Source organism: Aythya fuligula, chromosome 1, assembly GCF_009819795.1.
Source record: "Aythya fuligula isolate bAytFul2 chromosome 1, bAytFul2.pri, whole genome shotgun sequence".
In the NCBI taxonomy this organism is placed as follows: domain Eukaryota; kingdom Metazoa; phylum Chordata; class Aves; order Anseriformes; family Anatidae; genus Aythya; species Aythya fuligula.
In genome coordinates, this window is record NC_045559.1 from 64,058,306 (window position 1) to 64,073,608 (window position 15,303).

General features: G+C 51.7%; 1 protein-coding gene across 1 annotated transcript in view; it reads left to right on the top strand.

Annotated features, from left to right (window-relative positions):
* The first annotated feature begins 4,088 nt into the window (after positions 1 to 4,088).
* The window catches only part of B4GALNT3 (beta-1,4-N-acetyl-galactosaminyltransferase 3), a 52,371-nt gene continuing 41,156 nt past the window's right edge, over positions 4,089 to 15,303 (top strand). Inside the window, exons 1-2 of the mRNA XM_032183962.1 lie at positions 4,089 to 4,230; positions 5,338 to 5,351. Coding sequence (XP_032039853.1) covers positions 4,089 to 4,230; positions 5,338 to 5,351 — 156 coding nt within the window. The remainder of the gene's footprint in view (positions 4,231 to 5,337; positions 5,352 to 15,303) is intronic.

The following is a 15,303-nucleotide window of genomic DNA, read 5'->3' on the forward strand; positions in this document are numbered from 1 at the left end:
AGCAAGGTTACACAAGGGGGGAAACACACCACAAAACCTCATGTTTTTCCTATACCACAACTTGCAATAATTCCAAAATTAATTGAAGCTGTGACTGTGCTTAGGCAAATTAACTGTAACAACAGTTCTGACAGCTATTAGAATGGCTCTAACTAATAGGAACAGATGCTTGTATGCAGGAGCTGTGCTCAAATTGCTTGCATAAGTGTTTGTTCAGAAATGCACACATTTTGCCAGTGTGGATGGACTCTCTGGACAATGTAAACTGGAACTGTGTGTGTATGTAGGCCAGGAAGTAATTCTTTGATAAATAATGAGCCACATTTTTTTAAGACTAGCTAGAGGCAATATCCCTGTGTACTTTGTTAGATCTATACATATTCATGGAAATCTATGTCTTTCAGACTTCTAATTACAGCTCACAAATGCATCTAATTCTGTTACACCGGAATGTATTCATGCCTGCTCAGAAGCCTAATAAAGATGTCACTTTGTCCCCATTCCAAGTGCTATAATAGATTGTTTGTATACAAGGGACATTTTAAGTTTTCTTTACTTTTTTGCAACATTTTGCTTTTAGATTCCTAAATTGCTTTGAGTTGTAAGACATATCCCCTTTAACCCCCCTAAACAGGTATTCTTAAACTTGTAAGTCTAGCTGTAGCAGTAAATTTTTAGCATGTGGACTGGAGTTGCATACCAAAACATTCAGATTCAAAAGGTGTGAGAGGTGAAAGTGTAACGGTTCCTTTGGACTGCTGTATTCATAGGATTTGGGCACAGTGTAAAGAATGAAGTTTGTTTCAGTTCTGAAGTTGCATCAATTGTTTAGGGTTTTCTCTTTGAAATGTGCCATCAGAAGTAACTGGAATTTAACTTGCTGGAAGGAAACACTTCTGGCATGCCGTAGTGTTTGAGAATGGTGGGGTGGACTTGTGCTATTGCCCATGCAGCACCAAGTGAACTGTTTGGAGAATGGGTGTCTTCGAATATGAGTCAGCGTGGCTGCCTTTCAAGTAAGCTCCAAACGCAACTTTATAAACAGAGCCCTCAATGGGATCGAGTATTCACTTATACTGACCAAACTGCGTGCTTTACAAATTGCATTGCTTTTGGATTGTGGACAAATTACAACTGAGTAAAAATGCGTTACCGGTTTCTATTCAGAAAGTCCAGAGAGGCTTTCTACACGGTAGTATTTCAATGTCAAAGCAAGAAAATGCTAAATTACTCAGACATTAAGGGTTTCATTGTTGAAATGAGTTCACTATGAATTAATAAAAAACCTGGATCTACCCTGGTGAAACATATCCAGGATGTGCTGAATTCACCTGTATTGATTTAGGGTTCAACTTGACTTACTTTCACTGCAAACACTTAGCTCAGTAGAGAGTCACTCCTGCACTGCCCAGTTAAACATTTTTTCCTTCAATGCGAGCTCTGGTGGATAAAAGCCTGGCTGGTGTCATCACAGGCAAAGCTGTTCAGGTTTGTGTTCAGTATTATCCCTAATAAAATTACTTGAAACATAGGCATGATGAGCGCCATCACTTGAAATATAAAGCAAGAACTGCTGCTTTTAAGAGGAAGGGGGAAGTTCGGGCAAGATTTTAGTCAGATTCAAAAAGATATGGATTTCAAGAAAGATCACAGATTTAGATATATCTTTCATTGTGGCAAACAACTATGTCCTGAAAGGTGTTTTGAAAGATCTCATCTTGAACTAGTTAAAAACTTTTTTTTTTTTTTTTTTTTTTTTTTTTTTTTTTTTTTTCCTGGAAGTGTAAATGTGCTGTGGACATTGAGAGGGAGTTTGGAAGCACAGAAAGCAATTCCTGCCCATTCCCAGGGCAGGACCTGCAGTACGGAGGCGCTCCGAGAGGTACCAGGTGAAGTTCATGGAAAAACATGTCCTCTTTACAGCTGAAAAGGGAGGACGGGTCACTTCTGTGTAATTTTGTCTGGACAGCTAGGGCTGGAGACCTATGAAAGAGGAGTGATGCTGTGAAAAGATGGGAGCGTGAATGAGATTTTCCACCCGAGTTGTGGCAAGACAATGCTGCTGCTGTCAGTCTGAGCTGAGGGAGCGATCACCTGGGCGGTCACCTGTAGGGCAGGCTCAGGTCGGTCACATGAGTGTTGGAAGCATCAGTGGATGGTTACGGGGATAGCTCCACCAGTAACGCTTTTCAGAATCCAGTCCTGAGGAGCCAGAAAGGGAAAGAATGGGCAATGGTATTTTTGGAGACTGCCTTTTCCTGTTAGAAGCACTTCTGCCTTTGAGCCATTGCAATTAATGTCGAGATGAAGCCGTTGTTTGTGCTTGAGAGCATGGCTAAAGTCAGGAAGAAGGCTCTGGAGTCGCCAGGGTTAGCAGCAGCTAGGGACAGTTGGGTGTACTTGGTGTGGAGCTGGTAATTAGCGTGAAGATGAAAATTACACAAGAAGAAGAAAAGGGAAGAAGCAAGAGGCAGATAATTGAACCTTTGGGGAGTCTGCAGAGGAAGGATGTTGGCACAGAGCTAAAAGTAATTTAGAGAACAGAGAAACAGTTGTTAGATAACTAGAAGCACAAGCATAACAGAAAGAGGCAGGGATGCACAGGGATGTAGCCAGAGAGGAACAGAAGATGCCATCGTTAAGTGCAGCACTCATATCAAAGGCCGCTTTTATCATGAGGAAACTTAACCAAAATAGAAAACAAACAAAACCCCAAACAAAGCAAAAAAAAATGCTCCAGTTGGCTCATTTGGCAAATCATCAGCTTGAATACCCTCTTTGAAGAGGGCACTCAGGGTAGGGTAGAGTAGCTACATCCCGCAGCAGGCAGCAATCTGTCTGATGTTTAGGGCTGGTCACTGGGATGAGAGGCGGGCAGGTCTGCGGACACAGTCTGTGTGCCTCGGGACACTCCAGCAGACTGAGGATAAAAACATTTTAAGTGAGGTATTTTTAAGACAGTGCTGGAAGTGATGATCTTACCCCCTGGGTATCAGTGCTTTCTGTAATGAATAAGTAGTCTGAAATAATTTAAGTACAGTGTAAGGCTAGACAGATTCCTCATTACATTACATCCAGCTTCATTCAGTTCCTCAGTATTGTGACAGACGCCAACACCACCTTTGTTTCCTTAAGCTTTTACTCCAGAGACAGCTTCAGCGTCTTCATTACAGCGTGGCTCTATCATTCAATCCACACATCATTCGATTCTCAATCTTCAAATAATAAAGTTTAATTTAGATGCGCATTTACTACATATTTTTGTAGTATTTTCTTCTTGAATGAATATGAAAAGCTTGTTTCATCTCTCGTGCCTGGAAAAAGAAAAAACCAACAGAGACTGCCCTACCTTCAGAGGAGATTTCTGCCTCGCGGTGCCCGCCTCGGTGCCCAGCTCCGAGGTGTTTTTGTTGTCTGGGTGCTGGGGGTGGCTGCGTGCTCGCAGCACCGAGGAAGTCGCGCTGTGTGTTGGCAAATTCAGGCTTGGAGCAAGGCCATGTGCAGCCTCGAGGAACGCGAGTGTGGTGTCCTCGAAAGTGTCAGGCCGGACCTGGTCCTCGGGGAGGTTGAGGAAGCCTGTGGGCAGAGAGGAAACCTGCCTCCGGCACCACAGGGTTGGTTTCTGTCTTAGGAAAGGTCACAACGAGATACCAAACCGGGTGGGCTTTTTTGGAATGAAGGGAAATCTTTCCAGCGGGGAGCTGGAGGCAGGTAGCTCTGTGGGATGCTCGGAAGGAGGACAGCTCTCCTCCCCGGGCAGTTCGGGTGCCCGCAGGCTCTCAGGGTGCTGCCCGGACACCGGGGACGAGCCCCGCAGGCTCCCACCCCGGGGGCTGCCCCCTGGCCCCGGCTTTTCTCCGCCCGCGGCCCGACCCCGTGCGGGCGGCCCCAGGTGCGGGGGGCGGCGGCGGAGCCCGAGCTCAGCCCGAGCCCGCCCGGGAGCTGCCCCCAGCGGGGCCGCGGCGCCGCCCCGCACCTGGGCCCGCCCCGAGGACGGGGAACGGGGCCGGGCCGGGCCGGGCCGAGGCGAGGGGAGCCGAGGGGAGCATGGCCGGTGGCGGCGGGGGCCCGGCGCCCTGAGCGGCGCCATGCGGGGCCGGCTGCTGGCGCGGCTGAGGCGGCGGCGGCTGCTGCGGCTGCTGCTGGCCCTGGGCGCGCTGGCGCTGGGGCTGTGGGCCGCCTACCTGGAGCTGCGGGCAGCCCCCGGCGGGGGGGCGGCCCCGGACCGCAGTGAGTGACCCCCGGGGAGAGGGCTGGGGGTGCCGGGCTGCGGCAGCGGGGCGGTTCGGGGCAGCCCCGGGGGCTTTGTGGGGTGGGGGGGAGCGGCGGCGGTGCCTCGGGTCCGTGGTCTGCAAAGCGCCGGCTCAAGGCAAGGAGCTTCCGCAGCCTCTGCCTGCTCACAAAGTCCTCCGCGGGACCACAGCTTGAGCTGGGGCGAGATCTGGAGGTTAAATGCAGGAATATTGGGGCAGCAGTGCCGGGGGGCTGACTGCTTTGCTAGGGGAAAGCAGAGCCCGCTCGGCGGGACGTCCTCTGTGGCCCCTGCTGCACCCCTGCTATCCCTAGAGACAGCTTTAAAAGCATTAAGCTTTAAATATCTGGGATGTCTAAGCCGTGGTTATGGGGGGGAGAGGGGCCGAGACAGGTGCGTGCAGCTGCATTGGGAGAGGGACGGGGAGCAGCGGGCGGAGGGGATGCCCGCGGGTTGTGCTGTGAGCTGGAGCCTTCCTCCCTGCTTCCAGGCAGGAGTTATTTTTACATCTTTGTTAAAAAAAAATCGTCCGGTTTCAAGGCTGAGGCTGGAAACAGTGACACGGCTGCGGTCCCTACCAGCCCGAGCACGGCGTTGAAGTTGAATCAAAGCTCCAGGCGCTCCCAAAGCCACCGGAGACGTCGCCGGTGGCCGCACGCAGGGGCTGCTGGCGAGCCTGGTGGGGTGAAGCCCTCGAGCAGGAGGCTCCATGGCACAAAAGAGCCTGTGCACGCCCGGAGCTGATGCTCTGCCCCGGGCATTTGGCATCCTGGGCTCCTGGGGAGCGTCCTGGAAAGTGCCAGCAGGAGGGGAGTTAAGCCGTGCCCCTCCCCACCCTCGCTCTTACCCCATACCTCCAAAAGCCTGTTTTAAGAGAAATCAGAAGTTGGAATGAAAAACAAACAGTGTTTGATTTCTTTTGGCTGTTAAGCCAAGCAGCGCTTTCTTCTCCTGGGACTGGGGTGGCTGCATTTGGGGCTCCACGTGGGGGCTCTTTCTGGAGATCCCACAGAGCTGAGGGGTGATTCTCAGAGCAATTAATTCCTTTTTCCCCTCTTGTTTTTGTTTTCCTTCTTGTGTCCCAGGTGGGAACCCTACGGTAAGTCTCAGCTGGGGACCAAGCAAGGGCTGCCATCCCCACTCATCTGATGCAACAGCCTCCCCAGTTACTGCTGGCAGAATACAAAGGCTGTTTGCTCGGTCATTTTTCCAGGCATAAGACTAAGAAGCTCCTTCCTCTGGGGACAGAAAGCTGTTGGGCTTGGAAGGGAGCTAAAGCAGATCTGTTTCCATCTCCTGCGTCTGCAGCTGAGCTTTCTTCTCACCTCCCAAAAAGGCACTGCCGGATAGCCTGTGAAAGGAGCAGCAAGTGGGTTTTTTTCTTTCTTCAGGCATGGCCCTTCCTCCCCAGCATTTTGCTCCTCTCCCCTACCGGGTCACTGTGGGGCAGGGGAAGCAAATCCCAAATAGACGATAGCCTAAGCCGTGCTCAGAAACCGTGTCCCTGGCTGCTCCCCCTTCATGTATGTGCAGCTCCACTGTGCAGCGAGGCTCAGCGTGCAGATAAGCCTGGCTGCAAGAAAATAAAGGGCCTCGCGGAACATACAGCGCCACAGAAGCCATTGGGTACCACTTATTAGAGTATCACCACCTGCTGGAAGAGGCTGTGGCCGGGAGGTTCCTTGTGCTGTCACCTCAAATTCAAGGGCTGAGGAACTGGCTGAGCTGCAGGGTTTGTGCTCGTGCAGCCCCTGGGTTGATCCAGGCCCTTCCCTGGCTGCTGGCTTGGGATGGATTGGGCAGGGGGAGGTGAAAGTGAGTGACACGAGGGACACACCTTTCCTAGGAAGGTGCTGCTGAAAGGAGCAGTCAGGCTGGTACAAAAAGAAAAAAAAAAAATCATTTTTCCTTGCAAAGTGATTGCGTGAAGGTTTTCCTACAGGCTCTTCCCTGGAAACCCGACTGGCAGGACTCATACCTCATGGGCAGGAGGGTGCTTCTGTTGTTGCGAGGCTTGCATATTTCTTTTCCTTTCTTTCTTTATTATTTTTATTTTTTTAATTGAGACTATGTGGCTGGTCTGCTGCCCAGTAGGTATTTATAGGAATCCTAAACAAACATGTTTACAGCCGAGGGAGGAAAAACAAGCAGGCTGATGTGAGTCGAAGATGGGCACAGCTCTCCTCCCCTGAAATGTGGCTTGTTGTCATCCCAAACAAGTTGTAACAGACAGGGCACTGCCTCCCTGCCAAGAAACCCGGGAGCTGCGGGCAGCCTGTGTGCTGCCGACAGGCGCAACCCTTTTTGGAGTGGGCTCTCCAGCAGGAGTGTGTTTTGTCCTTTTTCCTAAGTGCCACACAGCAAGCGCTGCTCCTGCAAGCGAGTGCTGGAGGCAGAAAAGTTTGTTTATTCATTTATTTATTTATTTGTAGCTGAACGAGGAGTTGGGGAGGGAGAAAGCACCAACGAGGCCGATGCTTGGATGAAGCTGGTGCATCAGGGACCTCCTCTGCTACCTCCCTCTGCTCCTCGCCTTCCCCAGGCTGGCTCCGAGGGAGCAAGGCTGGTGCCAGGGAGTGTTGCTGGCAAGCAGGGAGGATGTGCAGCAATCCCTCTATGCTTTAAAATCTTGTGTCAACATCATAAAAGTGAATCTCAAGCGCTGAGCAGGCTTAGAGGGGAGGTCACTCCCAGCCATTGCTCTGCAGACTGGGTTGGTGGTTGTTTTTGCTGCAAAGCCCGTGGTATCTGGGGAGCTTGCACTGATTTCCTTTATTGCAGGTGTGAGTGACACAGAGCCAGGCAAGAGCAGGGTGTGCAGGATTAGATGAAATTCCTTGGAGGTGCAGCTTGTGGGAACGAGGGACCCGAGGGGGCCCTGCTTCAAGCCGCTCCCGCTGGCTGTTCCAACCCACCCCTGTTCCTCCGCATTTCTGCGCTGTGTGTAAGTAGGACTGGGAGCGTGTTATCTTCCTATCTGGGCTTCTGACACGCGGCTCGCGGATCTGCAGGTTGTTATGAAGCAGCACGAGTTGCTTAAAACCTGGCCGAGCCCTGGTTTGGACGGGCAGACGCTGGCTTTGTGTGAGGAGGGGAGCTGAAGCTGCTCGTTCAGCAAAGAGCTCCGAGGGGTGCTGAGTCGTCGCTTCAAGGTGATCGGTTCGGGTCTCCTGGCAGGGTGGTCAGACGGTGCGGGACATTCTGGGGCCAGGCAGAGGATATATCATCACTAGAGAGAAACCTTTGTGCCATCCCTGTGTGCACACACGTCACGGTGACAGGTTGGCGTGGACGTGTGCCAGCGCAGCATGTGCTCCCGCACCACACCTTCTCCCTTCTGAGCCAGGCTGCATGGGGATGGCTCGGATACCACCAAGCTGTGCCCTGCTCAGCATCTCCCCGTGCTGGGGGCTTGGCAGAGGAGTCACGTTGTCTTCTGGAGATGCATTTCTGCCTGTGGTTGGCATCGGGCGATCTGGCACAGCCGCACAAAGGCTCTGCCGTACGTCGCTCACCTGCAAGTTGAGGCAGATGTGGAGGAAGAGTTTTTCCCTTTTCCAGCCACTTCCCAATTCAGTTGCTATTTTCAGGCTTGCAGTAAGAGCTGAGAAGGGCTTTCCAGAAGAGGAAATGCACTGCCTCATTTCATGTGGTGTGAGATCTAAGGAAAGACCCACGTAATGCCTTGGGTTGAAACAGGTGTGAACCTGGTCCTCGCATACTTCTGCTTTTTATGATCTGAGACGTTTGCAGTCGGTGCCTTTAATCAGCCCAGCCAAAATACACCTCCAGCTTTGGGCCTTTGCAGTCTGAGCTCATCTCTTGTTCTGCTTCCAAGCTCACTTCTGAATGATTTCTGGGAGCTTAAAAAAATAAAAAATACAACTACAAGCAGCGTCCAAAGTGCAGGTATGCACAGCAGAAGGGCGAAGGAAACCAGGTCTGTCCACTGGTCTTGGTCAGAGCTCCCTGGCAGCACTGGTTGCCTGAGAAACCTGCCCCGTGCCAGGGCAGCACCAGGCTTTGGTATGGTTTGGGGAGAATCCCCTGTGCTTTGGGGTACTAGGGTTATATCTGGGGGAGCGTTGCTGCTAAGTAAATCAGCTCTTTCCGAGGAAGCCTCAGAACAACAAAGGATTTAAATTCCCTATGCTGGGCAACACGATTCAGTCTGTAAAATGTGGGATTGCTTCATACGATCCAAAAACTGCTGGGTAGACCTGTGAGTCTCCCTGGAGCATCAGCGCCACTCTCACCAGTTTGGTAATTCTGCTTTTGTCATCTCCTAAGGCTTTGGTATTCCAGCCTGCTGCGGCTGTGTCCCGTCTGAGACTCCCTCCTTTATTCTGAGGGAAAAAGGGTGAGCGTGGCTTCTTACCTCCTTTCTTTCTACAGTCTGCAGAAGCTGTCCTGTTCCTCTGTGGCATAGTCCCATCTGGTGCGTTTATATGGCTGCAGTACTGCACCTTGTGCTATTCCTGCTTCTCATGCCCCCGTTTTCCATGGCAGATGCAACGGGTGTCCCCGGCCTTTGCCTCATACGCGGCTCGTTTTCTTGCTGTCTGCATCCATGATCTATGGTATTTTATTTATTTGTTCATTTTAAGTAAGTCGGCTTCTGCCTTGCTTCAAGGAGCCGCTCACTTCCCTGCCATGAGTGTGGGCTGTTTGGCTTGGCCTGTGTATGTGGTGCTGGCAGCTCCGGCGGCTTCCTTGGCCCCGCTGTTTGTTGGAGCCTGGTCGAGCCATCTCCAGCCCTCCTCGCAAATGCTTTGCTTCCTAAATTAGCTTTATTTACATTAAATAACGTTGTTTTCTGTGAAACTGCAGCAGCCGTGGCTGGGTGCTCTTAACCCCATCTAGACCACGCCACAGGGTTGATCCCACGAGCATCCTGCCTGTCCTGCCACGCACCAGCGGGCTCCGTCCCCTGCTGCAGCAGCTCGCCCCCAGCACCAGCACTGGCTGCTGTGGTCTGATGGAAGCAGGCCGGCTGAGAGGTTTTAATTTGTTTTCAATCAAGGCAGACCATGGCATAATGCGCTGCTCTATCTCCGTTGCCTGCTCTGGGGAGTGTCTGCAGTCGCTATCTTGCCCTCAGGCTCTCAGTTTGCACAGTGGGCTTGTACTGCGAAAGCAACCGATGTGGATCTCTGGATCACTGAATCGGTGCTTGTTCTCATAATATTAAGTCCTCTTCATTTGGTTTGCAGTTTCTTGATTGAAACTTCAGCCCTGTACCTATAGGATGCTCAGCAGACCATTTTTTCAACCATTTATATTTTTTCCTTTCAATTCGCCTTCAATTTTTCTTTTTCTATTTAACATGTAGGTTATTCAGACTCTCTTGCTTCAAGCCAGCAGGTCCAGCTCTTCCAGAGCCTCAGGTCATGCCCCTCTAGGATTGCACGCAAAGCAAATACCCATGTGGGTCTAAGTTCACCTGGGTCCTAGGAAGAGTTTCAGGGCCAAACACAGCCCAAACATCAGTCTGTGGAAAAAGTTTTTGCCAAGTTCATGCTTGGTTTGCCCCATGTTGTTGGCCAGACCACTCTGTGAGCATGTTAAGCATCAGAAATTCTTTAGTATTAGCCATTGTTCCCTTCCAACGTGAGTAATGATTGTTCTCTTCTGCCCTTGCAGACAAAAGTCTCTTCATCACAGAATCACAGAAGGGGTTGGGTTGGAAGGGACCTTAAAGGTCATTTAGTTGCAACCTCCCACCAGTCCAGGCTGCCCAAAGCCCCATCCAGCCTGGCCTTGAGCACCTCCAGGGATGGGGCAGCCACAGCTTCTCTGGGCAGTCTGTGCCAGTGCCTCACCACCCTCTTAGGAAATAATTTCTTCCTTATGTCTTATCAAAATCTCCCCTCCTTCAGTTTAAAACCATTCCCCTTTGTCCTATCACTGTTCTCCTGAGTAAGAAGTCGCTCACCTTTATAAAGGTGTATAATTCTTCTGATAAATCCTTCTTCTTTGCGCCTTCCCCTCCCACTGAGTCCTTGTCCTCATCCTCACCACAACTCTGAAGAAGCCCTAATGATGCTAGCGCTGCTGCTGCTGCCTTTTGCTGTGCTCAACACCTAAAATTTCTCTGAATGTGCCACAGTTCCTTGTCAACTGTTTTCACCTTGCTCTTGTAACTCTGTTTTAATTAGACATCTCGCATAGGCATGCTGGGGAGCAGGAAAAAAAAGTTTCAGTTTGTCTTGCAGCTCATGCAGATGAAGAAAGAAAAGGAAACTGGAAGAAGAGTAAAGAAGGAAAGAAGCAGCAGGGATAATGTGGCAAAGTAAGGAGAAGCCTGAAATGGGGCACAGTGAGATGAGCGTTGGAGCAGGGTGGTCAGAAAACCCATTGGCCACCCCAGAGCTGTGAGGCAGAAGGAACTGAAATCAGAAGTAAAGTCTAGACCTAGACATTTGGGATTTTAGTGGAGCAGAGTCTGGAAGGTATTGGGTGTAGAGACTGAAAAGAGGAGATGTGGGAAGGAGTTGGAAGGCACAGAGTAAACCACTGACCCTGGGTTTTAAAAAGGGTGGAGGAAAATGCAGGGGTGATTATTACAGAAGCTGATGGGGACCGTAAGCAACTCTGCTGAGATCGTTAAGAACATGTTTGGTGTCACAGGGGCATTTGGTGCCCTGAAAATTGGTACCACCGTGGCTTTTTGCTGTGGTGGTGCCTGCCAAGACCTCTGGTTTCCCTGTACCGAGCACGGTGCTTGGCGCTGCAGCTGCTCTGCATGGCTTGCAGAGCGTGGTTACCTGTTTCTTCCTCGGTCTTGCAAACACTCAGCACTTTGCCAGCTTTTTATTTGCAGAAAAAGGATTTGCCAGCCCAGCCAGGAATCTTTCACGTGTCCCTCTTTGTTTACTAGGGATACAAAATCCCTTTTTTTCTGTTGAAAATCAACGAAAAAGATGGTTATCCTTTTCTATAGTCTGTAGTCAGGTAGCATTTAATCCAGAAACTCTGGAAGTATGTGTGGCACATGGGATCCTCTCAGGGATTTGGGATTTGCAGCCCAAATCGCTGGTGATCCCCCTGGGCAGGAACAGCCCCTAGCAGCAGGTCCCAGGGGAGCTGTGCTGTGGCCTCTGATGGGGAGGGCCCAGCTCCTGTCCCCCGCCCACCACAGGCTTATATTTAGCCGTGGCGTGCAGGCTGTTTGAAGGCATCTCCCAGCCCTCACCTCGGTGCTGCCCGGCTTCCCGCAGCCCTCGAGCTGCCTGGGTGGAGAGCCGGGGGCTAAAATTAGCAGGGAGCACTGCTCTTGCCAAACGCAGCGTCTGACATAGCTGGGGCTGGCAAAGAGCAGAGGAAAGCATCCCTGAATCCCCCGTGGTGGAGCACACGGCGTGCTGCTGGCTTTTTGGGTGCCTCGGTGCACGGGGTGCCCCATCGGGGGGATGCTGAAGGGATGGGGAGCGTCAGGCAGCATCGGGGTGTGGGGGAACAGGGATGCTGCTGGGCACGTCAGCTGCGATGCCCATGGCAGCGGGCACTTACCCTTCTGATGTACTCGATCTCCACAAAGGAAAAGCGTGAATTGGGCTCCCGTGGAGTTCAGTGCAAGGGGAAAACATGCTGTGTCACTAGGGAGCATTACGCTGGACCCAGCCAGACCTGCTGGTATGATCCAGCTGGCCTGGCTGCCCCAGGCACGTCTCACCTCACAGCTTCCCACCTTTAACATTTCCCGTTCGTTGCACTCACCTGAGTTGCACAACCTGGGGCAAGAAATGGGTGGGTGGGTGCAGCAGAGATGGGGATTTGATCCATAAGTGTGTGGTGGAACACAACAAGCACCCCTGACACCCAAATAAAGCTCAGAATAAGCATAATCTAGGTTTAAATCAAGTTTTTTTTTTGTTGTTGTTTTTATTTTCAGTGATGGGTTGGAAATGGTGGAGCAGAGCAGAGCCAGGTTTCGTGGTAGAGATATGGGGACTGCTCGGTGTGCCCTGGGAAGGTCTGTCCTCAGGGAACCCCCTTTCCACAGCACCTCAGTGGCAAGAAGCTAAAGGGATACTCATGGGGAAAGCCAGGCCAGCTGCTGCAAGAAGTAAAAACCTAGGGAGGTTCATGGGATGCCTGCTGACCCTTTTTGTTGAAAGGCAGGTGAAATTCCCCTTTTCGTACAAACAGTGGAGAAATGAGTGCTGCTGGCATGGCTGTGCGTTACACCTTCAACCAGATAACTTGTCAGGTGGCCTCTCCAGCTGTCTGCAGGTGTGCACCAAGGATCACAGACTTGTCTAGGTTGGAAGAGACCTCAAGATCATCGAGTCCAACCTCTGACCTAACACTAACAAGTCCTCCACTAAACCTTATCGCTAAGTTCAACATCTAAACGTCTTTTAAAGACTTCCAGGGATGGTGACTCCACCACTTCCCTGGGCAGCCCATTCCAATGCCTCACAACCCTCTCAATAAAGAAGTTCTTCCTAATATCCAACCTAGCACAGGTGCCTGCCTTCTGTGAGCACCACTCTGTGTCTGCTTCTGGTGAAGCAAGGGAAATGAAACTGTCCAGCGTGTCCCTGGCTTCCCTTTTTCCCTGCCAGAGGTGGAATGAGGAGCATCCATGTGAAGGCCATCGAGGTATTTTTAGCATGGGTAAAGAAAGGTGAAATATATGGGCTGGGACAGCTGCAACATGAATTGCTCTGTGTCAAGACCAGCTCCGTCAGCTGGTTTTGCTGGTGAGGGTTTGCCCCAAACCCAGCGTGGTGAAGAAGGCACCACCAGATGGAGACTTGGCTGGGAGGCTGGGGGAGAAGGAGGTTGCATCCTCCTGTTCCTCTTCTCCTCTGGCACAAGATTGCTTCCTCGCATTGACACCCCGTTCCCAGCAGCTGCTTTGTGGCCCTGGGGTGAAGAAGAAGGAGGAGGCAGCTCTGTGCTGGCCCCAGGAGCACACAAGGACTGAGGCTGGAGTAACCCTGCAGGCACAGGCACTGCTGGGGCCAGGCTGTGAGCCGGTCACATCACTTCAGCTCTCGTCTTTTCCCAGCTGAAGGCTGCTCTGTGATGGAGAAGTGGCTTTTTCCTGTGCTTGCTGGCAACAACGAAGGGACCTCCTTGCTCATAGTCATCGTTTGCTGATGGAGGGGTGGGGAGAATGGTGCTTCCAGATAGTATTTTTTTAGTATATATGATAGCGCTGACTGGATCCATAGCTTTGTAAAGAAATGCTTGCATCACTGCTCTGCAGGTGCGCACACTCAGGTTCTCAAGCCATCTCCATGTACAGTATTTTCCACTTAGAGCAGGCTTTGTACTACCAAGCCAGCCTGGAGCACAGACACCAGCAGCCGAATCTCCCAAGAAAACAGCTGCCTGACCTAATTTTGCATCACGTATGGAGATATTTACAAGGCTCTGTCACGACACTGCTGTGCTCCTCCTGTTTGCTGAGCACACCTAACCAAACCTCTTTGCTCCAGGTTAAGTAGTATTTCCCGACAGGAGAACAGCAGCACGTGTACTCCACTTCGTCTTGTTTTGGGCAGCCAGGGAATTGGATGCCAGACAGCTGGGCTAGTGCTTGGACAACTTCACATGCGCTGGGTTGACCCAAGGTGGCCTGCGTGGAGCTGCCCTGTAATGAGCTGCTCGCAGCCCTTTCCTCCTCCCTCCAAGCCTGAGGTGGCTGTGGGTTGAAGGTGAGGTGAGGTGAGGGTTTTAGCAGCCAAGCAATGTGCTTCTCCTCTTAAACTCCCTGCTGCTGGTGTCTGGTGTGTTGATTTATAGACCTGAGGCATGTCTTCCAGGCCAGCTTTACGATGCGTCTGTCCTGCATAATGGGCTCGTGGGCTGTGGCAGTCTCCTTTGTGCAGAGTCAAGGTGTGAGACTCTATATTATGCTCTTCCCTAATGTATTCATGTTAGGGTTGATGTTAAAACCAGCTTGGGATTGATGGGATCACAGACTAGGGTGCTGTGTTAAAACACCGCAAGTGACACAGGCTGTGGGCAACAGGAGGAGCGAGTGGTTTCGGTCACTGTCAGTGAGCTTTCCCTCTGGTGTCTGTCCCTTTCCAGCACGGGGTCTCTCTCATTTACCCTCTCACCTTAGGATCCTCTCTGTGTAGAATACCCATGCACTGAAAGCATCAGAGGCGAGAGACTGCAGGAAGTGATATTTTTCTAACAGGTGCTGCTGTGCCCCATGCAAGTGCCCTAGGGAAGTGCTGTACATATACAGGCACATCACAGATGCAGGCTGTAATTTCTGTGCCTGCTGCCTGCCCAGAGGAAGTCAGCAGTTCCAGGTAACCCCAGCATGCGTCAGTACTTGCAGCACAAGCTCGCTCCTATATGCTACCACACCTCACCTGCACGGCTACAGATGCACACCCATGGCCATGTGCTGCTCTGCTTCTTCCTGCAGAATGTCCATCCGTCCGTCTGTCCATCCATCCATCCCTTCATCTCCGAGGCTGTCCACCCACAGTTGCATGCTCCCCCATGCTCTTGGGGTGCACAGATGTGCTCCCCACATACTCACCCCCTGCATACTTACCCGTCCCCACCAGGCACACGTGTACCTGCAAGTCACTGGCCCCGGCTATGTCCTGCTCTTCTGGTGTTTCCCTGCCTGTTTGCATGACCTTGAAAGCCTTGCTGTCTGCTGCCAAGCTCCCCCCTGCACAGCTTGCTCTCTTACATTGTTTTTCCCTTCTTGCTTTCCTTAAGGTGGAGAGAAATGGCCGTGAAGGTGCTAGGTCAGATCCCGGAATAAATAAGGCATGCTGCAGCCATGGCTCTTGTAATTTTCCTTTCTAGGGTTGCGACCGTGTGTTTCCATTTCAAGTTCTGACCCCATCCCACACCAGTGACGTGCTGACTTGCTTCATGCCGTGCAGCAGAGAACGGCAGCCTCCCCAGTGCTCTGTCAGCCTGTCCCCACGCCGAGCAGTCCCCTCTGCTATTGCACCTACCCCATCCTCCTCCTCTGCACAGGCCCCCCTCTTGGCCTTCCCTTTCCCCCTGTGCACCGTGCGGTGTGTTTCAGCTGCAATCAGCCACGTGGGCTGGAGCAG